General features: G+C 33.2%; 1 protein-coding gene across 4 annotated transcripts in view; it reads left to right on the forward strand.

The window, feature by feature from the left end:
* ATP11B (ATPase phospholipid transporting 11B (putative)) overlaps positions 1-16,425 on the forward strand; it is a 126,181-nt gene that overhangs the window by 20,311 nt on the left and 89,445 nt on the right. For all 4 annotated transcript variants that reach the window (XM_039242339.1, XM_039242342.1, XM_039242340.1 and 1 more), the window contains exons 2-4: positions 6,435-6,551; positions 11,879-11,968; positions 13,655-13,735. In XM_039242339.1, coding sequence (XP_039098270.1) covers positions 6,435-6,551; positions 11,879-11,968; positions 13,655-13,735 — 288 coding nt within the window. The remainder of the gene's footprint in view (positions 1-6,434; positions 6,552-11,878; positions 11,969-13,654; positions 13,736-16,425) is intronic.

Raw genomic sequence — 16,425 nt, forward strand, 5'->3', positions numbered from 1 at the left:
TTTTAACCATTTTCAAGTTTACTGTTCTGTGGCATTAGGTACATTCACATTGTTGTGCAGCCATCACCACTGTCCATCTCCTGAACTTTTTCATCTTCCCAAACTGAAACTCTGTACCCATTAAACACAAACTCCGTTTCCCTCTTCATTAAACATGTGACAAACTGAATTTGGCTGTTTTTTATACAAAAGAAAAAACATTTGTTCTTGCTATAATGTCTTCCAGGTATATCCATGTTGTGGCATGTGTCAGAATTTCCTTTTTTGAGGCTGAATAATAATTCGTTGTTTGTGTATACCATACTTTGTTTTTCCATTCATCTGTCAATATACACTTGTGTTGCATCCACCTTATGACTGTTGTGAGTACTACTTGTACTATTCAGTATATCTGTATACAAATATGTATTCAAGTCTCTGCTTTCACATCTTTTGTATGTACCCAGAGGTGGAATTAATGGATCATATGATTATTGTGTTTACTTCTTTTGAAGAGTCTGCATAATATTTCCACAGAGGCTGTACCACTTTACATTTCTACTGGCAGTATATAAGGATTTCAGTTTCTCCACATCTTTGCCAATACTAATTATTTTCTGTTTTGGTAATAGCCGTCCTAACGGGTGGTACGTGGTATCTGTGGTTTTGATTTGCATATCCCTAATAGAAGTTGGTTTCTTTGACATCTAGAAATGAACTCCAACCAACTGTAAAGTTATAAATGGCTTTGATGAGAATAAGATAAATCTAGGAACAACAGAATGAAAAGCTTCTCATTAGCCTCTCTTTCAGTACTAACGATGGATTTCACTCTACAGGATCACTTTTAAAGTTTTTCCTTTTTCTTGAATTTAAATTCAGTTTGATAGAAGAGTAATTGTTATATGGAAACCAACTTGACAATAAACTATTTAAGGGGAAAAAAAGAAACAAAAGCTAAGACAGGGAAATTTTCATCCAAGGATACTTAAGTAGTACATGACAGAGCTGAAGCATAAAACTTACCTCTGGGAAAAAAAAAAAAAAGTAATTGTTAAAGATATTTAAAAACTAAACTTAGAACCTCAAAACTAGAGAATTTAGTGTGGTCCAGTAAATATTCATTACATGATTAGCACATGCTGTCTTTAAGGATCTTGTAGTCTGGGGCGCCTGGGTGGCTCAGTCAGTTAAGCTTCTGACTTTTGATTTCTGGTCAGGTCCTGATTTCACTGGTTCCTGAGTTCGAGTCCCACAGTGGCCTCCATTTTGACAGTGTAGAGCCTGCTTGGGATTCTCTCTCTCTGCCCCTCCCCTGCTTGTATACTCTTTCTCTCAAAATAAATAAATAAACTTAAAAAAGATCTTATAGCCTGGAGGGGGAGCCGGTATATAGACATGCGATTACTAATCTGTGTAATAAAATCTATAATGAGGGGTGCCTGGGTGGCTTAGTCGGTTAAGCATCCGACTTTCGCTTAGGTCATGATCTCGCGGTTCGTGGGTTCGAGCCTCGCATTGGGCTCTGTGCTGACTGCCAGCTTAGAGCCTGGAGCCTGTTTCAGTCTGTGACTCCCTCTCTCTCTGACCCTCCCCTGCTCACGCTGTCTCTCTCTCTCTCTCCTAGAAATAAATAAAACATTAAAAAAAATAAAAAATAGAATCTATAATGAGACTATATAAAAGGTTTGTTGGGCATAATAATAAATGCCTTCCTTTGTTTCTGGGGGAAAAAGGAGTGTCAGGGAAAGCTCCATTGAGAAAGAGGAACCTCTTAAGCTGGAACTTGAAGGATGAAGAGGCTTTTGCTTGAGGTATATTTTGGAACAGGAAATCAAGTTTGGAAAGTAATATCATAATCTGTCAGAGATGAGCTTCCTGTAATAAAGCATTGACAGATGATTTAAGAATTTTGGAGTCTAAGATCACATTAAATTTTATATCCTGTAGTTAGTCAGTCCTAACCTACCCTTGCATTTAAGCCAACTTCGTGGAAGCCCAGACTGGTTTGATAGATGACAAACAGCCTTAGTCCTAAGATGAAAATTATGTAACAGGAAACAAAAATGTTTAACTATTCTGTTTGTTTACATCACAAGCATTTTAAGTTATTCTCTATCACCTTCCTTTATTCTGTTAACAGTGTAAAATTATCTTGCCCTTACAGTACCTTTATATAGTTATATTTTATTTAAAGTTTATGTCCAGGAAATAATTCACAATTAAGTTTATAGATTTGTAAAATATACTAAATCATTCTTCCCCAGAATCATTTTATTTTTACTAGGCCATTTTCATGTGCCTGTGTACATTGGAACATATAGCCAACAAAAATTACTTTCTGTCATTTAAAGAATGTGATTAAATAAAGCTTTTGTTCATGTATTTTAATAACAGTGGTATTGCAGTGTTGACTTTGAAGCTTTTTTGGTTTTTTTTTGAGTTTGGGTTTTTTGGTGTGTGGTCTGTCTTGAACCTTTTTCTTTATAAAGGAAATAGATCACATATAAGAATAAGAAGCACAGATGTACTTTGATCACTGTGAATTCTAAAGATGATATTTTCTTAGTTATGCTAAAGAAGTGTAAAAGCTTTAATTATAGGACTACAGTTTTAATCATTGTTAGTGCTTTTATTTGTAATGTTTGTATTTTTCCTAAAATCTTTGGGATTTTAAGATTATGGAGAGGCTGGTATATTTGGTATGAAAATGTAAAATGTAGTGATTCATTTCCAAGTACTGCTGTGTACCAAAGACCAATTTCTAAAAATTATAAAGCTGTTTAGTGATTTGGTTTCCTTAGGTCTCATCAGTTTTTGGTTCCAAAAGGAATCTCTTTCAAACCAATCCCATGTGATGTCAGTTTGTTCCCAAATGCTATATGAGATTTTTTTTCCACCTTACCTACTTTTTTTTAATACCTATGAATTTAACATATGATTGAAAAAAAGTTTTGAATTTCATACTTTTATAGAATATGAGTTTTTAATTTTTAAATTATTTAAATTTGTGTGCTTCCAAAACTTATGTGCCACTTTTTAGCAGGAATTAAAATAAAATTATGGTGGTTAGAATAGTATTAATCTATCCAAATTCCTTTGCCCAGGGCAAGATGAATCAGAGGAAAAAGGAGCAGGCTAGCATCAAGGGGTCGAAGGTGTGAATGGGTAGTCTGAGCTGATAGCAGAAAATGTAATGTGTGCCAGCCTTGGCATGTAGCCTTGAGTAAAAGAAATTCAGACTATGTTTCTTTCTGGGTGCCATGACCTGCTGTTAATGCTTGCTAGAAAAGTGTGAAACTGTACTTGAACTTCACACTAACAGTATAGTTATACACTTAATTTTGGTCACATATTTGTTTTTACTCTTGTTAAAGAGTAAAGGTGTTATTGAAATGTGTTGTTTTTAAAATCTGCAATATTGAGATGGAGATTACTGATTACAAAAGCAAGCCTTTAGGTAAGTGATTTTAAACTTCTTTACATCATGAGAAACCTGATGAAACCTGTGCTTACTCTCCTGGGGGGGGGGGGGGGGGGGGAATGCACATGTTAAGCAAATTTGCATATAGTTTCAGAGATTCACAGACCTGAAATCCATTTATGGATCCGCTCTAAGTCACTTTATTTTTAGACAATTTCATTCTTTTCTTATTATTTTGTTTGTGGCTGGCTTATTTGTTGCAGAGAAGGTGATGCTAATGAACTGAAGTTAGAGGTTTGATTTTGATAAGGGACAGCTAGCTGTACTTCTGCAGTCACAAATATAAAATTTAACCATTTGGGTGGGAAAAAATAACACACCCACACATATATGCATGCCATTGATTTTAAAATGATTGAATGAGATGTGAATTAATTACAACTGAAAAAACTCAAAATACATAAGTGGATTTTGTAGCATCTTTGGGAATAAGGAAAACATCTCCTTTTGGAATTATCTAAAGTTAAATTATGATATTTTGGAATATACTGATTCTGCATTTAAAATTCAGTTTAAAATTGATTTTATCTTTGGAACATTTCAGTATATCACCGTGACATAATTGTAGAATTTTAAAGAGTTTCAAAACTTTAGTATGTGATTACTGGTACAACCAGTAGAGATGAATGGAGAAAGATAAATATTTGCATCCTGGAAAGTCATGAATGAGATGTTGCAATAGTAACATACATAATTAACATATATATTTTGGGGGAGCCTTTGTTTTGTGCTTTGTTTCTTAACTTTAGATGTACTTAGTAGTAAATTCCAGTCTTGGTGGAGTTTAATGAAAAATTCTATATCGGTGGTTCTCAGTCTCAGTTGTCTTGACATCTTCCTAAAGATTTATATATTCTTGGGGCGCCTGGTGGATCAGTCAGTTAAGTGTCTGACTTCAGCTCAGGTCATGATCTCACGGTCTGTGGGTTTGAGCCCCGCATAGGGCTCTTTGCTGACTGCCAGCTCAGAGCCTGGAGACTGTTTCAGATTCTGTATCTCCCTCTCTCTCTGACCCTCCCCTGCTCATGCTGTCTGTCTTTCTCTCTCAGAAATAAATTAAAAAAAAAAAAAACATTAAAAAAAAGATTTATATATTCTTTCATGCCCACAAGTTTACTTTCTTTTTTCTTTAATTTATTCCAGAAGCTTACATACATGGTATGTAATTTACTATTATTTTTACATTGTTTCAGAGTGGATGTGGAATAAATATGCTTCATGTAGTCTAATGTTCCAGTTACCAGTGTGTCCCTCTTAAAACTTTATGAACTTTATTGGCAAACTTCCTATGAACCCTCTTTGAGAAATACAGCTATACACTATAGCAGTAGCACGTAAAACTCTCTATTTATTCATTTATTTATTGAATTAGAGCATATTATGATTTGCTTGAGTAGTTAACAAGTCACATAATCCTACATGGATTAACATAGTACTTAACTTCAATACATATTTGTTGATTGAATCAATAGCACATATCTTTAAGGTGATTGCAGTATTCTAGATAGAGCAATAAGTTCTAACTCTGATTATGAGACCTCCACCCCCCAGTAAGTTCTTATAGGGAAACATTGTGAAATGTTTAAAAGAAATCTTTGAGGAAGATAAATATGCATGCCATATTTTATCCTTGAAGAAACTGATTTTGAAATCAGACACATAATGGCACATTCACATCCACAAAATGTGGTCATCACTATAAATAGCATAAGCAAATAAAATGAAACTTCATGTTTTTTTTATGAAGCATACAAATGAATTTAATTTTCACGGTCTTGTAGCAGCTGTTTCTAATATCACAGAATAAAAATTTTTAAACCAAGAACAACAGCAGTTGAAAACCTATACATAGCACTGTTAATATTCTGATGTACTAAACAAAATAGACCTCTAGGTAATATGGAAATTTCCACCATCTATATGTATGCACTTAATGGAAATTTTACAGGAATGCCAAGCATCAAATGGCAGTGACATTACTTACTTAATAGATTACTAAATTATAGTCATTAATGTCTACAAGTGGATCATTGTAATTACAATTATCAGTTTTAGTTAACTTTTTCATAACTTAGTAGCAATATTAAATAGCCATTGACTGCCATGAAAAAAATAAAAATCTGAGAAATTTCAAATCATTGCAGTTAGAACCACAAAAAAAAGTCTTGCTTTTGGTGATTGCTTCCATCCTGTCATAGGATCCCCAAGATCTGCCAAAGGAGTTTTGAAGACTCACTTGCCACCTAGGACAATAGTAAAATTCTGTGGGAATAAAGTATCAGTATTCTTTTCCCAGTGAAAACTTTTACATTGGAAATCATTGCTAAATGTAACTTGAGAAATGGTTTCCTAAATTTGAGGCCAGAATTACATATCCACATTTCAGGGATTCAACTGATAATATGACCACCACAAAGAGATAATTATGTGGAGTGAATCTGGGCAAGACCCTACCCAATGCATTGTGAGTCTCGGGGGATCAAAGTTCTTTGAAACCAAGTTGATGTGGGTGTGGAAGAAGTAAAATATAAAACGGTCATCAGATGTAGTAGGTGCTGATTAGGCCATAGGTACACAGGACTTCCATATCACTGAGTAGGAATCCTTCTTAAGAGAAAGGCAGGGAACCCCCAGGAATGAAAGGGAAGGAAAGAAGTACCGTCCTCAAATGCTTCTGTAGATATTCTATATGATTTTATCCCCTTTATGGTAGCATTTCTATCAGAGTATGGATTATTTTTCATTACCAGAAGTATTACCTAACTAGTGTTTATTTGAAGATAATATACTAGTTTACCTGGGAAGGAAAAATGTATATGCCTTAACTCTGCTAATAATTAGTTGGATTGAGCCTATATGCAGTTCAGGGCCGGTAATAATATGTGCAATCTGGTCAGTTAAATAAAACCAGCAATAAAGAATCCTAACAACTAACCTTGTTGAACATTATTTTTCTTTTGCTTGGTCTTAGGGTTTTGACCCACCACATCAAAGTGACACAAGAACTATTTACATAGCCAACAGGTTTCCTCAGAATGGCCTTTACACACCTCAGAAATTTATAGATAATCGGATCATTTCATCTAAGGTAAGGATTAACACTTATTATTAAACTGTACATATGTTCCATTTTGTCTTGCAAAGTGATTTATTTATGTATTCCAGTATACATTTATATCCTTAAAAATTCAAGAAAATGTTGTTTGCTAAATTTATCTTACCCAAAGTGGGGAACTATAAAATAAAAGGAGTTGCCAATTGCTAAAACCAGGTAACTAACATGCCAAAAAGTATCCCTAGTTGCAGTTAAACTGAAGAACTAAATATTTATACTGTGTTCCAGGCACTATGTTAGGTACATCTCATATCATTTAATTCATGCAACAACCCTGACAAAGAATGCTATTACAAAGTGTTATACTCATTTTATATTTATTTCTTTAATTAAAGTGTTGAGAAATAACTTACCAAGGGTTGCACACTAGTAAGTGACAAGATTGGAGTTTGAACTCAGTTCTGTGTGACTTAAAAGGCTCACTTCCTCTAATTTTATCACTCTTCTGTAAACAAGTTTTCATATAATAGTGCCAAGATACTGCTTCACTCACATATTCTTCCTTGTTTCATTTTTTTCTATAGCATTTTTAAGATATCTAAGTTTATTTTGAAGCTGAAGATTACAGGGTAATAATGTTGTCCCAGTAAACTTTTCTCATGATGAAGGAAACATTTTCTGTACTACTGTGATAGCTAGTAGCTATATAGGGCTAGTTAGGCCTTGTAATATGGCGAATGCCAATGAAGAACATAATTTTTTACATGTAATTTATTATTAAATTGGCTTCCATACAACACCCAGTGCTCATCCCAACAAGTGCCCTCCTCAATGCCCATCACCTACTTTCCCCTCTCCACCACCCCCGTCAATCCTCAGTTTGCTGTCTGTATTTGAGAGTCTCTTATGATTTGCTTCCCTCCTCTGTTTGTAACTTTTTTTCCCCTTCCCTTCTTCCGTGGTTAAAGAACATAATTTTTAATTAAATTTTAATTTCTTTTAAATTAAGTATCAGGAGCCATATGCAACTACTGGTTATCTCTTGGAAAGTGCAGATAGAGAGGATGTGAATCAGACTAAGGGAAGAGTTCTCCTGAGATCATTGCTTTTTGTTTAATAGACCACTTTAAGAAGCATCTTTGTACTGCTTCTTCTCTGCCTTCCAAAGTAACTAGTTTTTTCTCTGTCATCCTGATCTCCTCTTTCCCAAGAATATTGTCTTAGGTCAGTGATTTCTTTGTTCTGCCCCTTTTTTCATCCTTCACATTATTTACAAATGCAACATACCCATTAGTGAGATCTGTCGTTTTGGACAGTGGTTCTAAAGCAGAGGGCAGGAAGGGGAAATGTTAGAATCTCGGGGAATAGAAGAGCTTTAGATTAATGACACAGTTCTTAGTAACTCATGCAAGAAATAAAAGTCCCTCATGAAAATTTTAAGGTTTTTTTAAACTTTGGGTATAATATATATGTAATAAAATTCACCAATTTTAAGTGTACAATTTGATGAGTTTTGACAAATGTATAGCGTCATGTGACCACCACGACTAAGGTATTGAATATATCCAGAAGTAAAAAGTTAGCAGCCAGTCTCCCTCCTCCTCATCTCTACCAGAAGCAACCACTGATCTGTTTTCTATAACTATAGTTTTACCTTTTCTAGAATTTCATATAGTCATATAGTGTGAGTCTTCTGTTTATGACTTCTTTTCATGTAACAGTAATCTTGAGATTAATCTTTGTTTTTGCATATATCAGTAGTTCACTCCTTTATGGTGCAGAGGTTAGCTGTCATCCTGGGTTTGGATAGTTTATATTCTGAATTTGGGTCATTTTCCTTGCGTAATTCTTTCACTACCAGTATTTTCTTCTCAAATTTCTGTCTACTTTTCCAGCCCTGAACTCAAATCTGTCATAGTTTTTCTCCCTACTGTTTGCTGTTGTGAGAATTGGATAGTGTCTCCAGATTCAGAAGCCATAGTTTACAATTCGTATTCCTTCCACTTGCATTTTTAAAAAATTAAACTTTCAGTTTCTATCTATATTTTGAGTACTTTCCAGGATCCATTTCAAAATCTAGTTTTTGTAATTCTCATCTGCAAATCACAGAACCACTTTAGTCTTCTGCCAGTATTGAAAGCTGAGAGTTCTGGAAAATTTGGGGGATTAAATATCTTTATATGATTGTATTCATATGCAGCAATATTAGGATTCAGGTTTTTGACCACAGTTTCAAAACTGTAGGTATTTAAATAAGCATTACTTATAAGGACTGTCTTCATATTTGTTCTCTTATTATTCCACTAGTGCTTTCTCATGTCCCTTCCAAACCAGATTATCTGCTATTCCACAAACCCATGTTGAACTTCCCTATTACTGTGCCTTTGCTGTGATTTCATGTTGATAACCACTTCTTTTTAAATGTAGACTATATTTCTTGCAGAGATTATAGATTTCATGTTTTTATGGAAATGTAAAATTCATATTTTTGATCACAGATTCAGGAATGTGGGTATTTATATACAGTGTCCATTTTTTCCTGACCATAAATGAGGCTTTTAAAAAAATTCTCTTTGTATGACCCTTCTACTCCCTTATTATTCCCTTAAACTCTTCCAGACTGTATTATTTTCTATCCCACAAAGTCATGATGAATGTTCCTCTTCTCTTCCTGTGTTCGTGCTGTCCATTTTTCCTGAAATGGTCTCTCTCTCTTTGCCCCCTATTTTCAGCTTGTTGAATGTTGCCTTCTTAAAGCCCATGTTGAATATGACCTTCCTCATTAAATTTTTCTTTCTTACTGATTGCTTTTCATTTTAATTCTTTGTATATTCCGTCATTTACTTTAATTTTCTATATAGCTATTGATATTTATTCTTAATTTCTTCTATGTGAAAGCTTCTTTGTTCCTCTTATAGTGCAAGAGTCATACATTGTAGGTGCCTGATATATCTTTGTTTAATTTACCATAATAGCGACCTTATCTTATATTTAAACTTCTTTGCCAGAGATGTAATTTCATAATTATGTGTTGGTTTTCTTACTAATATCAGAACTTGAGGAAAAAAGGTCAATTGTATAGTTATATACATAGCTATAAAAAAGCTATTAGAAGTATACTTCTAATTTAATTTTATTGGCCATTACATAATAATTAAAATAATTTTAAAGAATAATCATTTTTCTTAGAATATTTTTATATTGTTTAACATTTATTCCATTATAGTTCTTCTCTACATATGATAGGATAAGCACAGAATATAGACTTGTTGTATTTTAGAAAACAGTTCCTAATATTTGTAAGCTAATTTTTATAAGAAATTTTAATTTATTCTGACTTTTTCCATGCGTTTTTGAACTAGCCAAAGAAAATATCCTGAAACCAATTACCTACCTTACTGCCAATTTATGTAATTGTTCTTTTCAAGATTTTGGAAGACAAAATATATTTTCACCATTATGATTTTAAAAGATTGATGCAAACTTAGGACATTGCCAACTTGATTCCTACAAAGTTTTATACATTTGATTTGGTGACTAAGGGACACCCGTTAAGATCAGCTGGGGATGATATGACCCAATATTATCATTTCAGAGATATACATTGAACAGTGACTAGAAAGCATCTACCTCTCTTCTCTCCAGAGCCCTGAACATTATCCCTAGTCTCTGATTCTAGAGCCACTAGTACTACCACTACCACAAGAAAATATATTTCAGGTATTTCAGATTAGAACTGAAAGTATAGGGGCACCTGAGTGGCTTAGTCAGTTAAGCGTCCGACTTCGGCTCAGGTCATGATCTCACTGTTCGTGGGTTTGAGCCCCGCGTCGGGTTCTGTGCTTACCATCAGCTCAGAGCCTGGAGCCTGCTTCGGATTCTGTGTCTCCCTCTCTCTCTGACCCTCCCCTGCTCACACTGTCTCTGTCTCTCTCAGAAATAAATAAAACATTAAAAATTAAAAAAAAAAAAGAACAAAGTATAATTTCATCTGAGAGAATATGTTGTTAGGTACTGTACTATTTATATATCCTTGGGTCATATAGGCTTTTGCGGGCTTTTCTGGGAGCCTAATCCTATTTATAAAATTGTTCGTATGGGGAAGGACATTTCAGATCTCAAACAACTGATTAAGAAGTGAATTTTTGAAATAACAAAGTTCAGAAATTAGAACCATCTTACATTGCACCAGAGAAAATTAAGTAAACTGCCTCTTTAAAAATCTTGAATCGAGTCAGTACCACTAAGGCTTCATTGCCTGACATCAAGATAGTGTCAGGATAGTCATCTGAAAAAAAATTCATTTCCACCTTTATGTATGTATGTATATATTCATCTGTTCTAAAGTTTTGATCTCCAACCATATGCTGAGTAGTAGTGGTAAGTGCGAGAGAGAGAGCAGTAAATAAAGCACTGTCTCTAGCCTTAGGGATCTTACAGTCTACTGAGAGGATGTATAGGGTAAACAGTGCCATAAAGTGTTTCCCTGTCTCATATATGAAGTTGTGTTGTGAGTAGTGACACAACTAAAATTTGTACTCTTTCACTCTTCCCTATAATATAGTATTATAGGCTTATATGCTGATTAGTAATATAACAACAGACATGTAGCAATTAGTATGAGCCAGTTTCTGTCCTAAGTGCATCATAAATATATTAGCTTATTTAAGCCTTATAACAACCCTATAAAATACGGTTATTATCATCTTCAATTTATAGAGGCACAAAGTAGGGTTCAGAGAGATTAGTCTAAGGTCATTTAGTGACTCTTACTTTAAAAATTGTCATTGTGATAGATTTCCATGCCCTTTATAAGATAGTCTCGGTGATTATACCATCACTTATGTAAACAATTTTTTAATCTTTTTCACATTCTAGGTATTTTTCCATATTCTGTACTTAACAAAGAATAATAAAATAGCTATACAATTTCCTTTATTTCTGATACTGAGCTAAATAAAATGGAAAATAAATTGTATCTGGTGTCAGCCTTTTTATCAGCTTTTGTTTATTTTTACACTTAGTTTTATGTAACCAAAGTCCAAAATAAATTATTAAATGTTATTTTAGATCTGGCTTCTTCAACTTCTAAAAACTCAAGAATTTAATAGCAGAATTGGTAGGTTCCAACTTATCTCATCTTTTTAAAATTACACTAAAATTGCCAATAAATAGTAGAAGAAAAAAGAATAGAATAAAAGTTCTGAAACTCTTAAGAAACCAGATAGTTTTTATAGCATCAGGAGTTACATAATTTTGTCTAAGGACTTTGTAAATCTGATTTTACTTTCCTTATTATTACATTGATATGGCATATATTATTTTAAATGTTAATTTACCCTTCTCTCTCTGTTTTCTAGTATACTGTGTGGAATTTTGTTCCAAAAAATTTATTTGAACAATTCAGAAGAGTGGCAAACTTTTATTTTCTTATTATATTTTTGGTTCAGGTAAGCTTTATCACTCAGTGGATTAAGTTTATTATAATGAGGTGTATCTTCAGGGAAAAGTTACATTGCATTCTACATCATTTGACTATGGGACCAAATTTTTCCTGCATAGCTTCCCCATTGAAATTAGTGAATGTAGTTATTTAAACCACATGCAGATTTCTAAAAAATAGCCTATGAATTTTAAGATTAATTTTATTTTGTTTCATTATTGATGTGCTATGGTGCTGATAATTATAATCAAAGCTAATTTTACATTTCAGTTGTGTTGCACCAGAACATAAATATTTTGGTTTTTAATATATAGCTCATGTTTTTGACATATTTCTGCCTATGGAATGATCTTTGTCCAAGTAAATCTTTCTTTGGCTTTTCCTTTGTTTTCAATTTAAGTTTTACTTTTATTAAAATTTTTTTTTAATTTTAAGAATCTCCATGAGTATAAATTTTTATTATGGAAACCATTTTCTTAAATCTGTATTCATTACAAACTCTTTGACAGTTTCTTAATTTTCACATTGTGCTTTTTTCCTCTAATATCAGAGTGTCAAGAGAACACTTAAGAGAACTTATATAAGTTCTTTTATAAGAGAACTTATAAAATTTGAGTATAAGTCAAGATATAAAAATCGTGATCGCCATTTTCTTTTAAAGAGGTTTTTATTTTCTGGTAATACACAAGCAGTCTCTTTCAGTATGGCATTGGGTTTTTGTATAAACTGAACTTTTTTCTCATAGAACTTGGAATTCCAATGGAAAAAAAACAAAACTTGTCAAGTAGTCACTTTAAAGCTTGAGGAAACATTTATTTTTTTTAAGAAATTTCTTTCTTCATGAGCAGAGAAGAAAAGTCTGAGTTCTTATCAATAAGAAATCAGCTTCGTTTCCTGAAAAGTGAGACATTTATACTAACCATGTCCACATAACACATGCATTTGTGAAATTACTAGCTAAGATCAGGAATTCAGCTTTTCTGTGAAATAGAACAAATTTAATTGGCCAATCCAGGGTAAAGGAACATTAATAAACCATTGAGTCCATGTTTTAACTAACCAAACATAGTTACTTCAAAAATTACCTCTCCAAAAATTATTTTAATATATTGAAACCTCAGTTGTATGATTTAGATCCTAATTACAGCATCATTTTCTAAGCTGTACCCCTCTGGCTCTGTAGATGTAACAAAATCACTGTAGAAAAAATAATCCTTTTCTTAGCCCTATTCCTTATTCTCTCTTCTTAAATGGTGAATTTATTCTGAATTCTAGGGTAAAAATTGCTGACAGACTTTTCAGTATTTACCAGGATGGGCAAAGAAATGTAAAATGAGATCCTGAGCAGCTACAGGTCTGCTTCTAGCAAATACTGAGGAGGAAGACCTTATGTACTTTGTGTTAAAAAGGTGGAGTGACTGAGTCCACTCTAGCAATATTTGTGGATATCAATAGATTTAGATATTCTACTGACTTCATATAATAGCCAACAAAATGAACTTAATGAAACTATGAACTAAAACTATATGCACAATATCTCTGTCCTATTATTTTTTACTCCAGACCATCATATACACTTTATATAGTGTTCTCAGAATACCCAATAAATATGAGACTTTAGATATTAATACTGTGATGAGTACAATATAAAAATATAATACTCTGTGTTCTTTTTTTGTTGTCATAAATCTAGCTTATGATTGATACACCTACCAGTCCAATTACCAGTGGACTTCCATTATTCTTTGTGATAACAGTAACCGCCATAAAGCAGGTATGAAAACATTTTCTGTTGTTTTCCCTCCAAGTCATTTAGAAGTTGCTATATATTTTCACTTCAGACTAACATTTATTGTTGTGAAAGTAATTTCCATAAGAAATTTCCATAAGAAAGCAGCAAATTTGTTTGATACTGCATATGGTAAAACTAAACTGAGTTCAGTCACTCTATTATATTTCAGGTACCTAGGGACTCATGGAGTAATTACATTGTTAAAATATGTTGTTTCCTTGACACTCCTAGGAAGCATCCAAAAATGTGCATTTTATATGTACAAACTAATTCTGTATGAAGTTCATTATTATAATCATCTTTGTAGATTTGGCAGTATTGAAAGGAAATATAATTCAAAAGGAATATATTTATAGGGAGTGGAGCACATACTTCTGACATGACAATTTTGAATAAAAATTGTATAGTCTTTTATTACTTTCTACACCTTTCTCTGGTGATGTTGATTTTTATATAAAGTAATACTGTAGGGGAAATGGCTTCAACCAAATCTTGAGTTAATATTAAAATGTAGGTATAGAAAAGTAACATAATTATTAGATACACATGCTGAGTAAGAAATAGAAGAAATTCATAGAAATATGCCTATATAGCTATCACTTCTCAAAAAATCTTGTCAGGGACCCAGGTAAATAGATGATTGCTTCCACCAGAAAAAGAGTTAGTTGAATTTTCTTGTGTAAATATGATAAATTTCCATTTTATAAGATTTAAGGATAAGATTTAAATTGACATGGAAATAAAATTGACAAACATTCTGTAATTCTGAGATGTATATTCTTTATTACTTACAGAGAAGGATAAGAGGAATCTATAGTAGTTACGTTATATATTTAACATGTCAGAATATCATGCTACTACTTTCACTAAGTGTGAGTTCCTTTCACTGTTCTGTTGGAGGCTAGAATTTGTGCAACTCATTAAGCATCTTATCACTTCATACAGTTACATATTTACTTGGTTTTGTAGATGCCATTTATTTCATCAAAGGAACACGTATTTGTCCCTGGGACTTCTTTTCTATATATACTTTATTCTTAGGTGATTTCTTTTGGTCTAGTGGTTTATAGTACCATTTATATGTTGATGGTTCTCAAATTGATATGTATCCTGAAATTATTCCCTGAAGTCCAGCTACACATATACAAATGTTCATACAACATTTCTACTTGGATATTTTAGGCTTTTTGTGACCACCATGTCACTCTCTCATTTTCTGCTCTGGTCTTTTATTCCTTCATATTGTTCGTCACTACCTGTTGTTCTGTTGAATAAATATTTATTACTTTATCTGTTGCCTTCATTTGAATGTTTAGCTCTATGAGTACATAGACTTTGTTCCGTGTACCAGATTATTTCCAATGACCAGAACAAAGTCATGTACATATTGGACCTTCAAAAAAACATTTGTTTGATAGATGAATAAATAAACTTATTGACTATTTTTTAATGTTTATTTTGAGAGAGAGCGCACGTGTGTGTACACAAGCTGGTGGAGGGGCAGAGAGAGAATCCCAAGCAGGCTTCACGCTGACAGCATGGAGTGTGACAACGAGGCTCAATCTCCTGAGCCAAAATCAAGAGTCAGACACCTAATAAACTGAGCCATCCAGACGCCCCACCCATTGAATATTTTTTAAAGCAGTGTAAAATAGTGTGATATTTATTGCCCTGATTTTCCGATATATTTGGCCAAATAGAGACTGGGTTTAATTGAAATGTGACACCATTACCTGAGTTGAGAATGCTGGTGGATTTAGTTTAATATAATAATAAAAATTGACAACCTGTCTTCTTCCAAAATGAATTAAGTAAAAACACACAAAATCTAAAGATAGAAAGTAGGAAAACTACCTCAAACCTGGGTGAATAGGGTTATTTCAGTTAAGTTCCAAATTCACTTGAGGGCTTTTTGACAACTAAGGCAAAAGAGAAAATATGAAAGGTCTTAATTTTAAAAGAGAAAATTTGATCTGTAAAGGTTTTCTCTGTTTTTCAGAAACGATTTCAGAACCCAGTTTTTTCTGTTCCTAAGTTTTATTCATTAAATAAAAACACTCATACCAGAGTGTACTGTTTAGTTTTATATATCCATCACTATAGATTAATGGAACAAATTTTGGGAAAATTATAAAAGTGAAAGTTGCCATGTTCTTATTTTCCTTACTTCTCCCCTTTAGTCTGTTTTTGCACTTTTATCAAAATAGGAAAGGTCTTATTATCAGTTATTTATACTTTAATATGAATGAAATTGTTACTTTGTTTTTTTAACTTCTTCCATCCATATTTTTGTATTAAGTCATCTTTCTAGTTGTGTAATGCAATAATACATAGTGCTTTCGTACGTGTTATAGTCTTTGCCCTCCATGAACTTAAAATTTGTGAAGTAGGGAAAGTCAGACCAAACACAATAATAATTACAGTTTAATAAAGTACTAGTAAGAGCCATTGAGCTGTAGGTGTTAAGAGAAAGGATGGAACAGGGGTGCCTGGGTGGCTCAGTCGGTTAAGCATCCGACTTCGGCTCAGGTAATGATCTAATGTGGGTTCGAGCCCCACCTCAGGCTCTGTGCTGACAGCTAGCACAGAGCCTGGAGCCTGCTTCGGATTCTGTATTTCCCTCTCTCTCTGACCCTCCCCTGCTCACGCTGCGCCTCTCTCTCTCTTTCTCA

The sequence above is a fragment of the Hyaena hyaena genome, unplaced genomic scaffold (assembly GCF_003009895.1).
Source record: "Hyaena hyaena isolate Hyena2069 unplaced genomic scaffold, ASM300989v1 scaffold_213, whole genome shotgun sequence".
Taxonomy (NCBI): Eukaryota; Metazoa; Chordata; class Mammalia; order Carnivora; family Hyaenidae; genus Hyaena; species Hyaena hyaena.